Source organism: Lactuca serriola, chromosome 2, assembly GCF_051521515.1.
Source record: "Lactuca serriola cultivar US96UC23 chromosome 2, Lser_US96UC23_V15, whole genome shotgun sequence".
Lineage (NCBI taxonomy): Eukaryota > Viridiplantae > Streptophyta > Magnoliopsida > Asterales > Asteraceae > Lactuca > Lactuca serriola.
Window position 1 is genome coordinate 217536543 of NC_136409.1, and position 21366 is coordinate 217557908.

General features: G+C 32.5%; 1 protein-coding gene across 1 annotated transcript; it reads right to left on the reverse strand.

The window, feature by feature from the left end:
* Positions 1-14165: 14165 nt before the first annotated feature.
* On the reverse strand, positions 14166-17075 carry LOC145088552 (receptor kinase-like protein Xa21). Its single transcript, XM_079026930.1, has 2 exons — positions 14894-17075; positions 14166-14805 (listed from the first exon to the last, which is right to left on the reverse strand). The coding sequence occupies exons 1-2, from the start codon at positions 16935-16937 to the stop codon at positions 14432-14434; spliced, it is 2418 nt and encodes an 805-aa protein (XP_078883056.1). The 5' UTR covers positions 16938-17075; the 3' UTR covers positions 14166-14431.
* Positions 17076-21366: the final 4291 nt, after the last annotated feature.

A 21366-nucleotide genomic window follows, 5' to 3' on the forward strand; every position in this document is an offset into this window, starting at 1 on the left:
CAGGTGGCAAGAAGTATAGATTGCACAAATTCAATCCATATGAGTTAGGATTTGTCACTCACCTAGTCTTGTGATTATGGTTTGACAAATTCACGTGGATAAGAACACATATACCATAAAATCTAAGTGTCATAAGGTTTCTCTTCGATTCATGAAAATGATGGTAAGGAAACTCTTTCACTAAGTAGATTTTAAGTAGATAGCAATTGTGATATTTGCAGTTCTCAAAGTCGTTAGTGGAGCGTGCGTGGTTAACCGGCACACTAACATTAACTTATGAGAAATGGAAAAAGGTCTAAACAATTTAGACTATGATTACGGCATCCCTTTTCATAGTTCTGAAATTGTTTAGACACACTTGTGAGCTATCTAAGAGAGGTGTATAATTTTGATAAAGTCTTATCAAGGCAATCTAGTATCAGAAATCTGAACTTTGGTAAGAAAGTCAATAAAGCATTGTTTTTCCTAGAAGTTCAGCTGATTTCTGAGTACATGTCAAAGCTAGTGGGAGCATAAGCGTTATGCTAATAATTTGCAAGTTAGCAATGTTAATTATAGAAAACAAAAGGTCTGAATTGTGAAAAAGTTATTTTGCTATAATTAAGGGAGAGAAAATTATACTTCATCTCAAATCTAAAAGCCTACATTGAGGTTTTAATCGTATTTAGTCAAATATATATACGAATTTCATGTTGGAATGGCTCAACATAAGGTAATTCTATATATGGGTTCATTATTTGCATTCTAAAATTCAATTATGATTATGACATCCCTTTTTCATAATCTGAATTATGAGAACTTGGAAAATAGAAATGGAAATATTATAGCAAAAGACTGGTTCAGTCTTTATGTGAGACATCATGAATCGTGTCCCATATGCTTCGGATATAAGATCGATTACATGTGCTATATTCATCCTTTCTAAAATTTTCCAAATGCCTGGGGCATGAAGAAGGAAAAAGGTCTAGAATTGGATATGACTAAAATGATTAAGCAATTGTTGAGGACAATTTAAGGTTTACCAAAGATTGGTTGCTCAAGGACATTTGGAAGTATAGTGTTAATTCTGGAAGGACCATATTGACATAATCTGTAAGGAGGCAACTCCTGTTCAGAAGTGATAGTCAAAATGGAATATGGAAATGTTTCAAAGTTAGAAAGTATTCAATCTGTAAGATTAGGAAACTTAATGCAAGAAGGATGTTTCCAAGTAGTTGATCTCCTTTGGAATACTCTGTAATGATTGTTGCCAAGTCTTTGTGAATTTGTGCATAATTATTACAAGAGGATCAATGCATATCAGTTTAGAATCTAACAGATTTCAGTAAAGGGCATAAATTTGGAATTCTTACATTTGCAGTAAGGAATTAGGACTGTGAAATGAGAATCATTGGAGTTATGTTAAACTGGTCTATTTTGCAAAGTAAAGATCATAGACAAACATAGTATGCATACTTTGTGTGTGGCATGACTAGTGTTTAGAAAACATAGTGTACATGCTTGGAGCATGGTACAACTAGTGTTTTAATTCAAGTATAAAGTTGATAAAACCGAAACAATGAATAATGAGTAATCAATATGGTGATAAATAGAAAGTGTTTTATTTATATTCATAGGTTTTGATACCATATTATATTCATTTATTCTTGTGTTTCACTTTGCATGTTTTGACTTCCATAATAACTAGGTTATTCTTCCGGAATGAGTAAGTTACTCAAACCATCCACAATCGGTCATATGTTGCAAGTAGATATGAATCAAGATTGTCATGGGTTGGCTTATAGAGGTCCAAGTTGGTGGACAAAGTTGTGCTACAACACTCATGAGTGCTCATAAGTTCTGAGTATTTGATTCAACCCGCGCTCATTTGAATCACTTCATGGATTTTATCACGAGTGATCATGAGACGATAATATCTTATATTCTTCAAACCTAGAGATATGATTTGTTACTATGAGTTGATAGTACATTGATTACACGAAAACGCATTGGTAACTCGATGTTATAAAATGTGCCTTTGTGTATTATTCAACAAGTAGTAGAACAAGCCATATGAGTCGAAGTTTATCCATTCCTTTTACCTTCGGGATAAAAGTGATATATGTGGGCCCCTCGATGATTTAATGATGACACATGTGAGTGCTTGGCCAAGCCAGGACTGATTTGATTTGTTCAATCAGTCAGTCGTCATGAATCAGAAATCGGGAAACAACAAATGGACAGAGAGAATGATTATAATCCATGTCTCAGTCCATATGATATCTAGAATAGAGGAATATATGATCCCTTATCTAATGGACAAGTTCGTTGACAAGATCAGTGTTCGACAGCGGCTTTAAGAGCTACGATTGCCAGTTAGGTTTTGAAGTCATACTCAATAATAGTTTTAGACTTATCCAAGTAGGAGACTATTGGATTAATGTCTGAGTCCATAACTATATTTGGTATGTACTTGACCCGACCTGACATGGTCCATTTGGGTTGCACTTCACCGACACAATTTATATGGATAGTCTTTTGAGAATAGTATATTTATGATTTATATTAATATATTATAAGTTCTAATATATTAATATATAATCATATTATTTAATTAGTATTGATCAAGAATTAATTTATAATTAATTAAGTGATTAAAATGAACTAATTAAATATGGACTCTTATATATATATGGAATGCGCCAAGTTCATTTAGGTTGGGCTAAACTTTCATGGATAGTCCATGGAGTGTTTAACCCATGGATCATATGAAATGAAAGGTCATGGGTTTAACCCTAGTCTCCATACTATATAAAGATGTCCTTGGTTGGTGAAATTTGCACTAGGGTGGATACACTAAGAGGGCTAGCCGATTTCACTAGAGAGAACCAAGTATCCATATTCTCTAAAGTCTTCCAAGGTGTTTTGGTGATTTTTGATTCCACTTGAGGCTTCCACACTATTGGGGCTAAGCACTTAAATCTTGAAGACATCAAGCTACATCAAAAGGTATGTCATCTAACTAGTATGCTAGTTAGGATTAAAGCCTTGGAAAGTTCTTATTTGCATGTATAATAGAGAAAACATAGATCCAAGGTTTATAGGGTTGCATGTACACCATATGAGTGTTAGAATGCTCAAAACCCAACAAACCTAACCCAATATTAAGCACTAAAGAGTAAACTCCAATCTTGGTGACAGGTGACACTTTGCTATTCCCCATGATCAAGTTTATATTCATATGCTCTACATCCCTAAATCCTCTTAAACCCTGCAAATAAGAACAAATGTGAAAACCACATCATATATCGAGGACCCAAGACATAGCATGTGATGAGTTGTTAGAATGAATAGTATAAATACATGCGAATGACGGATTTATCTTCCCATCCTTGATATCTTGCAAGTACTTCGGGCAACTTCTTTTCCAATGCCCTTTCTCTTGGCAGTAGTAGCACCTTGTATCCTTCAGGATGGAGGAGGGTGTAGTGGGACCAGCCTTGGTACCATTAGAAGAGGTACCATCATGGGACTTTCCCTTGTGGCTCTTAGAAGGAGCCTTCCTCTTCTTACCCTTCCCTTGCCCAATAGCCAATATGGGGGCAGTAGCAGCAGGAGTTGATGGAACGGATTTGTCTTTTAGACTACTCTCAACAGTCCTTAGCAGGCCTTAAAGCTTGCTTAGAGTGACCTCCTCCTTGTTCATGTGGTAGGTCATAAAAAACTGGTTGTAACAAGGAGGTAAGGAGTGTAGAATGCTATCTATGGATAGCTCCTCATCGAAGTTACCATTTAACTTCAGCAAGCGGTCCATGTATCTCTGCATTTTCTACAGGTGGGTCGTGATGGACTCCACATCCTTCATCTTGGTAGTGATCATCGCTGCAACGATCTCGTACCTTTCCTGCGTCGCGCTTTGATGGTACCTATCTATCAAATCTTGATGCATTTAGAATGATATCTATGGCTAGCTCCTCATCGAAGTTACCATTTAACTTCAGCAAGTGGTCCACATATCTCTGAATTTTCTACAGATGGGTCGTGATGGACTCCCCATCCTTCATGTTAGTAGTGATCATTGCAGCAATAATCTTGTACCTTTCCTTCCTCGCGCTTTGATGGTACCTATATATCAATTCTTGATGCATCTTGTAGGTGTAGTAGTCCTTGTAGGACTTTTGGAGTTCAGCAGTCATTGTCGTGAGCATGATGTAATGAACTTTTGTAGCATCTCGCTCGTGAGCTTTGAACGCAACAATCTCTTTGTGAGTAGCAGTGTTGGTGTCAACCTCCTTCAGCTCATTATCGAGAACATAATCCTTGTCCTCATAGCATGTGACCATGCGGATATTACGGATCCAATCATTGAAATTGGTCCCGTCAAAAATCACCCTCCCACACAAATTCATGAGTGAGAATGAGCCAACAAGGGTTAAGCAAGAAGCATTACTTTTTGAAGTAGACATCTGAAAAAGAAAAGAGAAAAAGTTTAGATTAGATAATAATCCTCAATTAAACACCCAAATGAGAAATTAGGTCTTGGATCCAACAACATTATTTACAATTTAGAAGAAGGATGTTGTAATCTAAATTGTAAATAATTTGAAGGTAGGTAAATGACGATTTACCAATTTCCACCATGAAAAACGAAAAGGAAAATATGTTTTAAATGAATTGAAATTCCTAGATTCTTTTGAGATTCATTGAACTTTTAAATGGCATGTTTAAATCTCGATATGTCCTTCAAGTTTATGACTGGGATACCATGGATCACAAACAATGTGTGAATAACCATGCAAATGTACTTGGTACTCTCGATGTTACCAATCACCTAATCAATGTGTCGGTTAGCCACACATACTCCATTGATCTATGAAAAACATTAAGCTACCCTTTTCCACCTTTGCTAGTCCCAAATTAGTGTGCTGGTTATCCACGCACGCTCCACTAATGGCTTGTCAGGGTGCAAAGTGTAATTTCATGGAATAGCATCATTTCATATTTTTCCTAAAGTATCTACGATTAGGAATTTTATAAAAACATTTAGTGCTTTATTAATCATTATAATTTTAATGAGGAATTAGTTGTCCTATCCTACCCGTTAGGCTAACGACCCTCTACCAATCAAGAAAGCGATGAGTGAGAATTGACACCCATTAAACTGTCATTTTATATGCAGCAACCTGATACCCCCTTATAGATTGGCTTCGTGAATGAGGTCTACTAACGATAAGACTAGCTTAATTTTATACATATATATTATTAATCTTATAATATTATAATAGTATAAGGCTTGAATTTTGAACTTGTAAAATTCTAGGGTTTAGAATTTAAATATTTCAAAATTAAACTTTTAATCAAAAATTTAAATTCCAAAACTTGAGGGCAAGTTCTAAAACTTTTCAAAACATCTTTTACATCATATTTGAAAAAATATTAATTAATCATATCATTAATATTTATCACATAATTTGACCTAATCTATTTTCTTTACAAGATAATTCAAATAAAAAATACAAATAATTAGATTTATCTTATAAAACAAGTAATTATATTATTTATGACAATTATCCTTCAATTGAATTAGGATAATCATTACCATCTTGGAAAATTTGAGTTTTATTAGTCAATATCCTTATTGGTAATTATTCCAATTCAATTTTAGTCAAAATCCCGAAAAATCAGCCACCAGACGAGCTAACTCGCCGAGTAGCCCTAACTCGTCGAGTTCATCTAATGACTCGACGAGTCCGTCAGTCAGAGGCAGGGTTTTTTGACTTTTGAGCTTAAACAAATTATCTATGCATCAAATACAAAAGAGAAACGATCAAGGCTCTGATATCACTGTTGGGTTATGATCAAAACGACATTCCTATGATGTTCATGAAAACCCTAATGCTTGGATCTAGTTTTTCTATTTTTACATGCTACAATTTTCCAAGACTTGCAAACCCTAATTTAGCATACAGCAAAACGAAATTAACATCTAATAAAAAAGTTAGAAAGTTACCTTTGATTGTTGCTTGAAAATCTTGAGCTTTTGAGAACCTTAGCACCTCAAATGATGTGTCTCTAATAGATCACAAACACCAAAGCAAGTTGGACAATGCTAGAGAATACTAAATGATCTCTTTTTCCAATGGCCTAAGGTGTCCGGAATGCTCCCACCCAATGGATTTTTGGTTGCAAAGAACACTTCCATCGCTGGTATATTCCCCAAGACAAGAGGGATTCCACATGTTAAGTTATTGCTAGCAAATAGAAAATTAGTAAGTTTTGAGAGAAAACTGATATCTTTTGGTATGCTTCCAACTAGCTTGTTATCATGGAGTCCAAGCTTTTCCATATCAGAACACCCAGACAAGTTACTTGGAATGACTCCGATGAATTTGTTATAGCCAAGATCGAGGACACGTAGCCTAGATAGACGACCCAATTCATGAGGGATTGTACCTTGAAAGTTGTTGTTCCAGAGACTAAGACAAACGAAGGAAGCTGAGGTTTCCTACATGAGGAGACAACAAGCCTTCTAGCCCTTGTGAAATCATTCGTAGAGCAGTGACTCTTCTGTGGCGCTTCCCACATGAAACACCACTCCAATCACAAAAATGCAAGGAAGCATTCCATAAGCTTAATGGATCATTGATGATCATGGACTTGAAATGCAGCAACGCATGATAATCGGTCTCATTCCCGCCATAGGAAGTAGAGATGATGGGGGTAATCAGAAATATAACAAGAATAGAAAAGAGGAAATCAATACGAGAGAAAGATGATAATGAAATTGGTTGCTTTGAGTTCATTTTTTGGAACTAAACTTAGGATTCCAAACGATAGTATCTTACTTTTTGATTTAACTTGTTACATTTAAGACCCTATTAATAGCAATGATCCTTAATGATGATATGTTTGTAGTCATTTATCCAACCATTGATTTTTCAAACCTAGAGACAATCATTTTTTTTCTTTCTAAACAGCAGTAACTTTAGTAAAATAAAACAACCACCTGAAATTAAAACCGAGAAACAATAATGGACAATTAACAGCACTTCCAGATCAGAGACAATCATATGAGAACCTTAAATCCAACCATTGATTTTTTGAAACCCAGGGACGATCATTTTTTATTATTTTATTTTTCTAAACAGCAATAACTTTAAGAGTTATCTTTTATGTTTGACCTTAAAACGTTTTTTCTCATGACTTACAAAGCCAACAATAAGTCTTTGATTATTTACTTACTAGGTGTAAGACCCGTGTATTACACGGGTTGATTAAATAAAATTTGCGTATGAAAGTAAATATTAATTATTTTTTAAAGTAATATTTTGAAATAATTCAAATAAAATGATGAATAATGAATAAGCAAGTAATTCAAAACTAATTCAAGTTGAGATGTTATAGAATCAAAACTAATTTAACGAAACGATAAAGTTACCTTTATCTATTAAATACATGTAATTATATAATATGATATTTTTGAAAAATCATAATTATTGTCATCTTCTTAGAAAACTTTATCAAATTGAAAACTAATTCAAGTTGAGATTTTATAGAATTAAGAACTAATTTAACTTGAAAAACTCAGTAAATTACTGTATAAATTACCAAAAAATCAATTATTAACCTCAATTTTTAAAAGTACGGAAAACCTTAAATGCTATCGCAATAATGACACCATGCAAATTGTCGGAATAGGACCGAAACCAAAAGATTCCGGCTAGATCTTCCTGGATTTGAAAACATAACTCTTTCATGGCCATGTAACTCACCGGAATTCTTTTTTTTTTTTTTTCTCTCTCTCTCTCACACACACACACACACACGCATCGCTGAAGCCAGGTAATAGCATTGTGTTTGTTTTTCATGCTCTTATCCCCGCTAGAGTCAAGATACACATAAATCTCCAAATTCTCTCTTTTTATGATGTAACTATAAGCTAAAACACTCTCCTACTCTAGTTTGTAACTTTGTATGTATAAACATTAATGGTGATAAGCCTCGTAAGTAGTTAAAATAAAACTTTAGAACAAATAATATACCTGTGTATGTGTAGGCCTATAGGCATTAAAGCGGCAGAAGTAAACAAAAAGTAAAATAGCATATTTAAATATTATTTTTGGGTCTCAACAATCAGTATATTACAAATTACAAACTAATTAATTCTTCATTTACTTTTAATAGACCGTATTTAAGAGATTAGCATTATATCAATTATTTTATTTTAAGCATCCATATTTTAAGTTAATTTCGAAGATTTAACGAATCATATTTGGAATAGATTAGATTTATGTTGATTGTGGAGTTGTAAAGAAATTGTTAATTTATCTCTATTTTATTTAGAGTACTCGTTTTGTTTGAAAATATATATTTATTGGTTTTTATTTTGTTATTTATCAATGTTAGCTATATTCTCATGTTTTTCTACACCAAATTAAATAAAATAGTTATATGTTAATTTAGTTCAAGTCACTTTATTTAAAGGTTTTAGCTTCGCCCCCTGTAGGAACAAAATCCTTAAAAAATAAAAGGCAATTTAGTGACTTACATGCTCATGAAAAATATGAAAAAATGAATATGTTGTACCACGGGACCAAAATGCCCCTTTCATCCAAAAAGTTCCAAAATCACATCACCCCAATTTGAACTTCCAAAAAAGCAATTTCCTAAAAAAATCTTGTTTGAATACATACCCAATTATCCCATTAAAAACACAATTTCCAGTTGTACATATCGTAATAGCAAAGTACATTGCTATCACCCTAATAACTTCAAACCATATTATTTTATCCTTCGGCCCATTAAAATCAATAATTCTAGTATGAATATCATTTTATACAAATAAACCCAAAGTTTTAGAAATTTCATGAATTATAATTAATTTTTCATGTTATACTTATTTATGACCAAAATTCCCTTAACCTTTATATACCCTACGACAACATAACCTTCATGGTTATTTAGAAGGTAACAACATTCCAACAGCATTCCAGATCCTGGTATAAGCTTAGCTTTTAACACCTTTAAAGTTGGTTCTGATATGTTTTCTCCAAATTTCCTGAGTAGTAATATTGAATAACAGGTTAGTATTAATTTGAATCAAAAGAAAAAATAATGATAAGAAAAAAAAGGGTTAAATCTACATAAAAAATGAATATAAAAGTGGGGTCAAGAAGGGAGTTGGTTCTTAAAGAAAATGAAAAAAGGAAATAGAATTATTACATACCTGTTCAGCTAAAAGATTGAATATTCCTATCGCCATCTAAAAATATCACAAAGAAAAAAGAAGGGGAATGAGGAGGCAAAAAATAGAAATATAAAAAAAAAAAGTTGATAAACCTTGGATGGAGGAAGGAATGAACAGGTGGAAATCAATAGATGATAAAGCCTTTTTGTCATATAAAACAAATACAAACACATTGTAAATTAAACAAATCGATATATAAGAATTAAAACACATAGTCATCAATAAAGGAAAAAGGTGTTTTTTATAGTACACTAGTTTATAACCCGTAGGAACCACGGTTATAAAATTAATTAAAATTTTATTTTAAAAATTCAAAATTGTTAATCTATTATTTTAAATAAATTATCAATTAAGAGATATTTTTATTAGTTATGTAAAATTATATTCGTTGATTCAAATAAATATGTGAAATTAATTTTCAATTTATATTAGACAATTTTTATTTGTGAATTAATGTAAACAATAATACGAAATTTAAAATCAAAAATAAAAAATAAATTTGACAAATAACATCATATTAATTAGGAGGTCTAATAAATTTAAAATGGAGAATTAATTGATTGACAAGTGGCATCACATTAATTAGGATGTCTAATATGATGACACATGACAAAACAACTACTTTTTTATTAGTATAGGGATGTATGTAATTTCAAAACCTTACATTGTAGACAATAGGTATTCCCAAAATGTATGACAAAGTGATTGATAAGCTTATAGCCAAACTCAGTTGCATCTCAAATTGGGCTGAATTGGTGAATCCCTTGTACCACGATGACTTTGACAAACTCCACATACTTCCTCATATGTTTCTCATCATTCAAACCCTTAAAGGTTGTAGTAGTAAAAAAAACATTATGTATTTTAAAACCAAATTTAGAGAATAATTTTTTTTTCCAAATATTGACTTATCATAAATTTTGGTATTTTCAAATGACTAAAATTTGGAATTTTCAAATGATAGTCTCATTAGTCAAACTAATTACCTGTTTATTCTTACCTATTCAAATTTATCCTATTAAAAATTTTAATCTCAGAGACAATCAAATACAATACAAATCTCTAAAAAACATATGATGTATACCTGGAGCACCATTACTTGGGTTGACAATGTTGTTACCTTTTATTGAAGAGATGCCACTACACCGATGGTTAGGTTATAAACTATGACTGAAAAAAATACATAACTTAATCAAAATGATAAGGATTAAGTAAATGTAATTTTGATATTAACATGGAACAACCGAAGGTAAGTTAGATGGATTATAAATCGAAGTAAGCATTCACTATAACTGATTATCCAAAATCAAAAAAAAAAATGATTCAACTAACTGATACCCCAAATTATAAAAGGAAAAAATATTCTATTACCGTAGGGCACAAAACTTGAAATGTAAAAGAGATTAGTAAACTGTGAATATTGCAGGACCAAAAAGAAGAAACTGAACAAACCTGCATAGTAGTGATGAAAACCTGAAAACCCTAAATGCTTGGAATTTGCAATTGTTGAAGGGGGATGGTAGAATTAGAAAACCTAAATCTCAAACCTCATGATTTCTAGAGACAAAAGAATAAGGATTAACAACAACGAACAATCAAAATCTTACCTCATTCCGAAGGAGAATTCTTGAGCGAGGGTGGTAAAATAAGAAACCCGATTGAAAGAATGATGGAGGGGAGATGGTGGTGGTAGAGATGACAAACGCGAAGTTTTGTTGAAAGAGAGATTTTTGAAAACCTAATCACATTCCATATACAATTTCATCAGCAAAACTGATTCGACTCAAGTTCTTAGTAGTCTTTATTATAGAGAGAAACGGAGAGATAAAAAAATGAAATGATTTATTGCTGATTTACAGGGATTCCGTTTGAACTTTGAATTTGATTCGAGTAGAGGAGGAGGAAATTGAATAGCAGAGAAAGCGAAAGGGGGTAATATCGGAAACTCACTTAGATGGTATTGGCGGGATAAATCGATTGGGAGGGGCTAAAAGAATGTCACCTGTCAAAATTGCTCTTATTTATTAGAATAGAGGATATCCCTAGAGTCTCCCCGACCAAAACAGAAATAACATTGGTGTGATATTAATTACCTTGTCAAACTACATAAAAACACAATATTATCATACGACTCTTTTGATTAATAACGTTTTATTTTATACTCAAATCTTATTTTGATTTAATTTACATAATTGTTAGATATTCTATATAAAAATATAAAGAAGTTCAATTACCAAAAACACATGATTAAAAATCTCATGGAATATATTACTAAATATAATTTGAATATCATTGATTGTTCTTATTAGCATCTCCATTGAGAGCTCTTTTAGAGCTTATTACTTTTAATTTATCTATATTGAGCACTTATTGTTATTGGAGTGCATAGTTTTTTTTTTTATTATTTTTATTGACCATTCAATATATATTTAATGGTGAATATAATTTAACTTTTTGTACATATAACCCTTTATCTTGTAATCATATTTTATTTTATCTCTTAATTATATTTTAGTTTTTAATTTATGTATTTTCTATCAAAAATTAATAACATTTTATTTATGAAATATAAATTTAGAATGATAATATTTATTAGAATATTTTGTATCAAAATATGATGTGTGCTTAAAAATAACAAATTAAATGTATGGTTTATATAGAACATTTTAAATAAATAATCATAGATTAGTTAAATTTAAAGAAAAAGCTATGAGAAGAAGTTAACAATTAGAGAAGTCATTTAAATAGAGGTTAAAATTAATGAATGATGAGGTGACAATAATAATAATTAATAAGTCATGGTATAGGGTAGGGGTGTTCAAAACCGGATATCCGAATTTCGGATATCCGAAAATTCGGATAGTTGATTATTGATATCTGAATCCGTATTCGATATTTCGGATATGGATTCGGATATTAAACCGGATATCCGAATTTCATTAGTTTTAAATAAAGAAAATAAACCCTCCAAGAACAAGAACGTTTCCGTGCATTTGTTAGGTATAATAAGACTTCATTTGGTCCGGTTAAATGCAAGTTACCTCATGATACTTGCAGATCTTGAGAAATCAAACTCAAATTACTAAAATTAACATAAAAAAAGTAATATTTATACCATCCTCACTTTGCGTACCAAGTAAAAATGTTAATAATTTGTCTTTTTGAATTTCAAATGAAAAAACCCCATGCATTAAAATTATTTTTAATAATTTTTTATATTATATATTTCGGATTTTGGATATCCGAAATATCCGAAATTTTCACATTTTAATATCTGTATCCGAATCTGAATTTCGGATATCCGATTTTTCGAGTATTTTCGGATCGGATTTTTGGATTTTTTGGATCGGATGTTCGGATGCGGATATTTTTGACCACCCCTAGTATAGGGTAACAATTGGAGATGCTATTAATACTCCGCCCTATGATTTGTATATAATATTTGTATAGGCTTTTATGTCTAATCATCTTAACGTAATCATATTCATTATCTACTTACCACTCACAACACATTCTATATATATATATATATATATATATATATATATATATATATATATATATATATATATATATATATATATATATATATATATATATATATATATATATATATATATAAAAGAGGGGTATGAAAAGAATAATATCCTATTTACATTGTAGAGTCTTAATCCAATGAATTATTTCACATATTTGATGTATGAGTTAACTTGCCAACAACATATTTTTACCATAATTGGTTAAATCGGTATCAAGTGCTATTAAATCAACTTGCTAAATGCTAACCATTTTGGGTTGAGATCAAAAAAATCCAATCAATATGATATTTTTCTATATAAATTAAAGAATTTTATAAACTTTATTTACTTTTTTCTACTAGCTTTCAACAGAATGACGTCCTCATGAGAGATAATTTCCACAAGATTTGTAAGTTGACAAGAGAACTACTTTCCGCATTTAATTTCAAAATATGTATTCATTTCACATTAAAAGACATGCAACAAGTTTCCACACCCCTTTTTGAATATAGATACAACAAATTATATGATCTTAGTGACACCACTGGTCGTCATACTCAACAACTATGACTTTTACAACTTATCTACCCTACAACGGCAACATATCGTCTTTAAAAAGTAAAGCTTTTAGAACTTTTAAGTAGTCCTTAAAGGGTCTGAACCACCTTTCCTGTAATGGGTTTACCTTAAGTTATTTGAACCCTACATTTTGTGGAATTAAGGCTCGATGTCCTATCAGAACTCCAATATAGAAGAATTTGTTTTATTTATTTTATTTTTTTGGTTTTTAAAGCATTTTTACTTTAAACAATGTAAGTTATGTTCCACTAAAAAATAAGCAATAATACAATAAGGATAGTGCGAGTAGATAACTAAATCAATGGACTCAACAAAGGAATTGAATACTATTAACTTGGTTTCACACCACCTCTTTACGTATAGACTTCAAGAATACCCAAAAAAAAAATTGTATCCTTCTATAAACACAAGGTCTTTAGTTGGTTGTTACATAATAAATATGAAACATCCCTCACATGATCCTTCCATAATCAGATAAAGGGTTTGTTAGACCTATAGATCAAGGTATAATACATCCATAAGGCTAACAGTGTGTTAGCTTTGACTAACAATCAACTTTCAAAACTGTCAATTTTAGATTTAAATCTTTTTTTCATATATATGAAGTCTTCAACTTTTATTTATCGTGAATTTTTTAAATGGTCCCTTATTTTATAAAAGTCTTATGGTCATCCTCTCCAAAAGGAATCCTCATGTAAAATATGATCTGCTGTATAAGAAAATACTATATCGTGGTATAGTCTCCTCCTTGAGGAATGATACTTTGAGCATTCATTTTTTGGAATTGACATGCACAAACGACCAAATGTATTTCATCCACACATTTCATATTTGTTTTGGCCAATACAAATTGATAACAAACATTTTATATTATCACAGTTACAGGCTACAAATATAAAACATTGATCGCATTTACACCCAATAAGGCAACCAAATGTGTAGATCTAATAAAAACAAATACGACCAATGTTTGTAATGGCATAAGTAACAGGAGAGAAGATGACATGTCATATTTTGCGATGGCAGTTACACCGTGCCTATGAACAAATTAACTAAGAAAGAGTCCTTTATTTCTATTCACATAAGTAACAGGAGAGAAGATGGCATGTTAGATATTTTGAAGCATTTCCAAAATATGCTGCAATTCATGAACAACATTTTTGATGTGCATCCGTTGTGGTGGGGAATCCAGGGAGCATGATACTCCGATCTTGACAGTTAAAGCCATACATTTCTCTACTTTCTTTGAATATGCTAACGTAGATTGTGTAGCAATAGCATCCTCTTGAAGAAAATTCAGAAGTTCATCATCAATAACATCGTTTACGTGGTCTGGCATGCCCATGTGTGCAAACTTATGAAGGCTAAGGCCTTTGTTAAAGATGCCGTCTGTAGGCCTCTTCCCAGTTATCACCTCCAACAATAGTATTCCAAAACTGTAGACATCCCCACTACTTGTCATCTCACTCCCGACACCATACTCTGCAAATTAATTGTAAGAAAGTACTTTAGAAAAAGGTAATATACTGCAGTAAATATTGGCATGTAGGAATACGTGAACTTAATTTGCCTGGAGGTGCATATCCAATTGTTCCTTTAATGCCACTTGTACTGTTTTTGTTTGAATTTGTTCCATGAAATTGTGCTAAGCCAAAGTCTCCAACATGGGCCACCATATCATCATCCAACAGAATGTTGCTTGGCTTCAGGTCACAGTGAATGATGGCTGGTAGACAGTGATTGTGAAGATAATCAAGTGCACATGCGACATCAAGAAGGATATTTATTCTTTGAAGAAGGCTGAGTCTGGAATTACTTGCACTTGAGTGCAACCAATCATGTAAACTCCCATTGGGCATGAACTCGTATACCAAAGCTTCGAAGTCATTTCCATGGTAGTCAACACTTGAACATGAAGTTATTATCTTAACCAGATTCCGGTGTCGAATACTCCGCCACACTTCACACTCTGCTATAAAGCTTTTGTGAGCACCTCGGTTTTGAAGATGTAGAACTTTCACTGCAACAATTATATCATCATGATCATCAAGGATTCCTTTGTAAACAGAGCTGAACCCACCCTCGCCGATCAAATTGGCTTCGCAGAATCCATTGGTAGCCTTGAGAAGTTGACCATATGATACTTTCAAGAATTGTTCGTCCCTCGATGCTGGATACGCTTGGCCCTTCCTTTTCTTACACAAAGCATACACTAAACACAATACAGTGAAAATGATGGATGTAGTAAGAATGACTATTACAAATAAAGGAAGCCTTTTTTTATGTTTTCCCATCTCCTTGCATTTGGGTAGCCCAAGTTCAGCCAGGCCACCGCAAAGCCTACTATTCCCCAAAACAGAGAATGAACTTCCATTTGCAAACACTCCTATCACAGGTACTTTACCCTCAAAATTGTTAAAGGATAGGTTTACATATTCAAATGAGAATCGTTCTGAGAATTCAGGAATTTGGCCAGATAAATTATTATGTGAAAGATCGAGTGTCGAAACTCCTCTCATGGAACTAATTGACGATGGTATTTTGCCTTGAAATAAGTTACCTTTGAGGGATAAAAATACAAGGCTAGTGCAACCACCAATGCTACTAGGAATGTTACCTGATAAATTATTATTTGACAAATCTAGAGAAGTCAACATCTTGAGGTCGCCAACCTCTCCGGGAAGTGACCCAAACAAGTTGTTTTGAGAAAGATTTAACATAATGGTCAGAGATGAAAGTTGAAGAAGTTGTTTAGGTATTCTCCCGCCGAGTTGATTGTCATCAAGGTGCAACTCCAATAGATTACGACAATTTCCCATACTTGATGGAATATATTCCAATCTGTTGGACTGTAACCAAAGGTTAGTTAACAATGATAAGTTCCCGATGTCATCTGGAATTGGCCCTGAAAATTGGTTCTTAGATAGATCAGCATTTTGTAGCCATTGAAGCCTACCAATGGTCGATGGGATTTTTCCTGTTAAACTGTTCTCATCTACAAATAATGTGGTCAAGCCAATTAGATTAGCTATACCTGAAGGAAGGTTTCCATATAAATGATTTCCTCCTAAATTTAAGTAAGCGAGTTGATCAGAAAGATTACCAATTGATGTCGGCAACACTCCTTGAAACTCGCAGCTAGAAAGATCCAAAATCTCTAATCTGCTGCAGTTTTTTGAAGTATCAATGAACTTCATATCATCAGCTTCTCCGAATCCATAGATGTTATTACCCAAGAGTAACTTATAAATATCTCTTAGTTTTGCAAAGTCAATTGTCAACTTCCCTATAAAATTGTTGTCCATCAATTCAAGAATTCCTAATTTCGAACAGTTTGATATCGAGGGTGGAAGAGGTCCAGTCAGTTGGTTATTTCGTAACTGAAGGAACTCAAGGTGAGGGAGCATTTCACCCATGGCTGAGGGAAGACTACCAGTAAGCTGATTAGCAGACAAAGAAAAATTAGTTAAGAGTGAGAGGTTATACATGGAATGAGGGATTGTTCCATACAAGTTACAACCACCACAGAAGAATTGTATTAAGTTTTTCCAATTTCCTAAGGACGCTGGAATTCGCCCACCAAATGGATTGTCGGCTGCAGAGAACGTGATCATTGATGTTATATTCCCCAAGTCAGACGGGATTCCACCTGTTAAATTATTATGATGAAGGCTAATAAAAGCAAGTTTGGAGAGAAAACTGATCTCTTTGGGTATGCTTCCAACTAGCTTGTTATCATGAAGTGCGAGCTTTTCAATGTTAGAACAACGGGACAAGTTACTTGGAATGAATCCATCGAATTTGTTAAAGCCAAGATCAAGGCCTCGTAGCCTTGATAGACGACCCAGTTCATGAGGGATCGATCCTTGAAAACTATTGTTTTTTAGAGAAAACAAACGAAGGAAGCTGAGGTTCCCTATATAAGGAGACAACGAGCCTTCTAGCCCTTGCGACTCCAACCATAGAGCAGTGACTTTTTTATTCTGCTTCCCACATGAAACACCACTCCAATCACAGAAATCAAAGGAAGAGTTCCATGAGCTTAGAGCTTCTTCATTCCTGATCGTCGACTTGAACTTCAACAACGCCTGATAATCCGTCTCGTTACCACCACCAAAAGCAGAATTGGTGGTAAAAATCAGAAATATAACAAGATTAGAAAAGAGGAAAGCAATATGATCAGGTTTCATTTTTGCAACTAAACTTAGGAGTTGTTTTATTTCTATTTTTTTTTTGAACAGCAAAGTCGGAAGGATACAAAGATAATAGTATGCCGGCTTTAAATTTATACTCAGGTTTTGCATGTTAACATACGTGACATGAAAATGATAAAATGAAAGCTACCCACAAATTACTTATCATCTTGAATAAGATAAATTGAGGGTCCTACTGGTCAAATAATATATAGCAATAATTCGTGATGATGATGAAATGTTTGTCAACATATTTCCAGCCATTAGTGCTTTGTTTTTCTATATAAGAAAGTCTAAGAGTAATAAAAAATAACTAAATACTATGATGTTTATTGTAGGAATTGTCAGAGACAAAGAGTAAGTACAAAGCTTCAAAACAAAGAGATCATGATCATACTTACAACCAAACATTTTTAACTTTTTTATAACAAGCGTTTAGACAAGTTGAGGCTGATAATGGAACCATTATATCCAAGACTTTAACTTTATATCTTGTTTTTCTTTTTCATTATTATTGTTAATTTATTAGAGATATGAACGTTTTGTTATTCTATTAGAGATGATGTTATGAATTTAGTAGCTTTATTTTAGGATTGGACAACCGAGTGTTATAACCACAACCAGAAACAAAACAACTTATTGGCATTGAACCTTACCTTTTACACTTCATAATGAATGAGAATAAACATTAAAAATGCATATTCACCCACAAATTGAACATTTCTTGTGATTCTTACAGAAAATAGACATACAAACAGAACAAATATACCCCCTATTGATTGTGTTTTTGTGACCATAACATCTGCAAAAGTATTGGCAAGTCTTATAGTAAAACTTAATTTGTATCACATAATAATAGTAATATATAAAACCAACTTATAAAGCCCGAAAATCTACATCAACAGGCTTTGGGAGTTATAAGAAGCTGCGGGAATGCAAATTTGTCGCAAAATCTGTTTGCATGCAAACAAAACAAATTATTAATGACTATAAAGTTATATATTGTTGTAAAACTAGTGTAATTTTTTCTTCTCATATGAAAATATTATTACTGAAGAGGGAATAGAAGTCACATACTGTTAGATATTGGAGCAGTCCATCCAGCTGTTGCGGCTTTAGATAAACACCTCCAGTGATATAAGAAGCCTGTCACTCATATATTAATAATAAACAATTAATTATTATACCAATAAAAAGCTACACCAATTATAAAATATAAATCTATGTGCCACCTGTTACAGGAATACAGAATGTCGTTGTGCCCCAGACACAGGAATCTATAGGCACCATTGATCTTTGAGCAGAAAAAATGAATTCATAATAGCAACATATATGTGAAATATATAAAATCATTTTGAGTAATCATAATGACGAAATGAAAATGAAAAAAAAAAGTTTGGAGACATAATGTCAAGGTCCATCTTGTGATCCAATGCAAACACAAAATATGTAATCATTTATTGGTAATTGGAAGGTAATTTTTATATCATAAAGTATTTAGGTAATGGATTTAGCATTGATGAATGCACAAGAATTAACCAAGGTGGTGAATGAAGCAATCCAAAACGAAATACTCATTGTATGTCTAATCAATGTTGTTATTTTTTGACAATCTTGTCAGATATTAAACATAAATGGGTCAAATGCAAGAAATAGCATCGTACTTTACTGAATTGTTTATTATAGCATCCAACTTTCATTTTTTCCAGTTACAAAGTTGTACTTTGGCTATATGTCTAATTATCATTGTTATTTTAAACAATCTCAGAATATATTAAACATAAAAGGGCTCAATAAAAGAAATAGCAACGTACTTTCTTGGATTTGTTTACTATAGCAGCCTATTTTCATGTCTTCCTATGACAACATTGTACTAAAATAATTCTACCTGATTATATCAATGTCATTTGCACTGCTATAATAGGGTAGATTTTTCGAAGTATGATATCGTAATAAAAAAAAATTAAAGAACAATGCTATATTTTGGTAGAGTTTTAAATGTATAAAAGATTCTACTCTAAAAAAGCCACTAAGTTATAGCACTACACTTTCCTTGTTTTCTTATTAGCACATTATTTTATGAGAAATCTACCTAATGATAGCATTGTAATTATTATTTTTTTCTTATTAGGACCTTGTACTATGAGAAGTCTACCCAATTATAGCACTGTACTTTTTTTTTTCTCTTAATAGGACATTATACTCTGAGAAATTTACCCAATTATAGCATTGTTTTTTCTATTAATAGGACATTGTACTCTGAGAAATATACCCAATTATAGCATGTCACTTTTGCATTTTCATTCTTTTTCCTTATTTAGACACTATACTCTGAGAAACCTACCTAATTATAACATTGTACTTTTTTTCTTATTAGGATGTTGTACAATGAAAATGTCCTCTTCCAATTATCACTTACTACTTTCATTATTTTCCTTATTCAAACATTATACTCAGAGGAAAATACCAAACTATAGCATTCTTCTTTCAATTTTTTCTTATCTCTAAATATTATTAAAAGAGAACCTTAAATTCTCCCCTTAAGAAATCAGGGCCATTCAATGCATTTCAATCCTATATTCTACACCCTCAGATCATTTTGCTGACATCATCTTCCTTCCACCCAAAACCCCGTTGCACAATGTTCCACCCAAAACCCCGTTGCGCGATGTTCCCTTCCGTTCGTCATTTACTCTCTATCTAACGTTAAGAAACAGGTAAACTATTCGCTTCTACTTCTTTATCTAAATCTTGTAGACCGATCACTCCGTTTCTTCCTCTAATGTGGAAGAACTGGAACTTGCAGGTACCCAATTCAGGGGTTTCGAAGAATAGTGTTCAATCCGTTCAAGCATCTGCGACTTCATTAAGGTAAGTTATCTTCAATTGGTCTGCGAATTTCTCGGAATTTAATTGATTCGAACTCTTTCATTGGCATTTTTTGTAATTTTGACATAGATTTTTTAAGGTTCTTTCCAATCCCACCATTATCAAATTCTAATGAATCAGTATCCTTAATTTCGAGATCGTTTTTGTTCATCCCGTTGTCCTAACTTCACTGCTAAATTTTGAAATGGAATCGAGATCGTTCAGCTTGTTGATATCGTCGAATCTTATAATTGAAAATACTCCACTAATTTTCGTGTTCATTTAATAGAAAAATGAAGATATCAGTTTTGGTTTGGAAACATACTGAACTTTTTGTGAGAAATCAGAGTGTTGATCTATTTATGGTAATTGAAAGTGTATACAAAATTGATATGCATGTTATCATCTTGTTATAAGCCTTAATGATATGAATTCAGATACGTGAACCGAAAGTTCAGTAATCAGTACAAAGCTACAATCGGAGCTGATTTCTTAACTAAAGAGATACAATTTAAAGATAGGCTTTTCACTTTACAGGTCTGATTCATTACAAATGTCCATGAAATCACGCCATTATTATAAGTTTATAAGCATCCATTGTTGAAATCGATAGGGTTTGGGGGTTGATTTTGTTACAGATATGGGACACAGCTGGACAGGAAAGATTCCAAAGCCTTGGTGTGGCATTTTGTCGTGGTGCAGATTGTTGTGTTCTTGTGCATGATGTGAATGTGATGAAGTCATTTGAGAGTCTTAATAATCGGAGGGAAGAGTTTCTTATTCAAGCTAGTCCTTTTGATCCATAAAACTTTCCATTTGTTGTTTTGGGAAACAAGATCGATGTTGATGGGGGCAATAGCAGAGTGGTAATATGGTCTTTTTGTCATTTTAAATTTAAATTCATCAAGATTCAACTTCCAATACACAAGTAACAAATGGAATGCGAAAACACATTTGTTTAATCTACTTTCTTGTTTTTAGG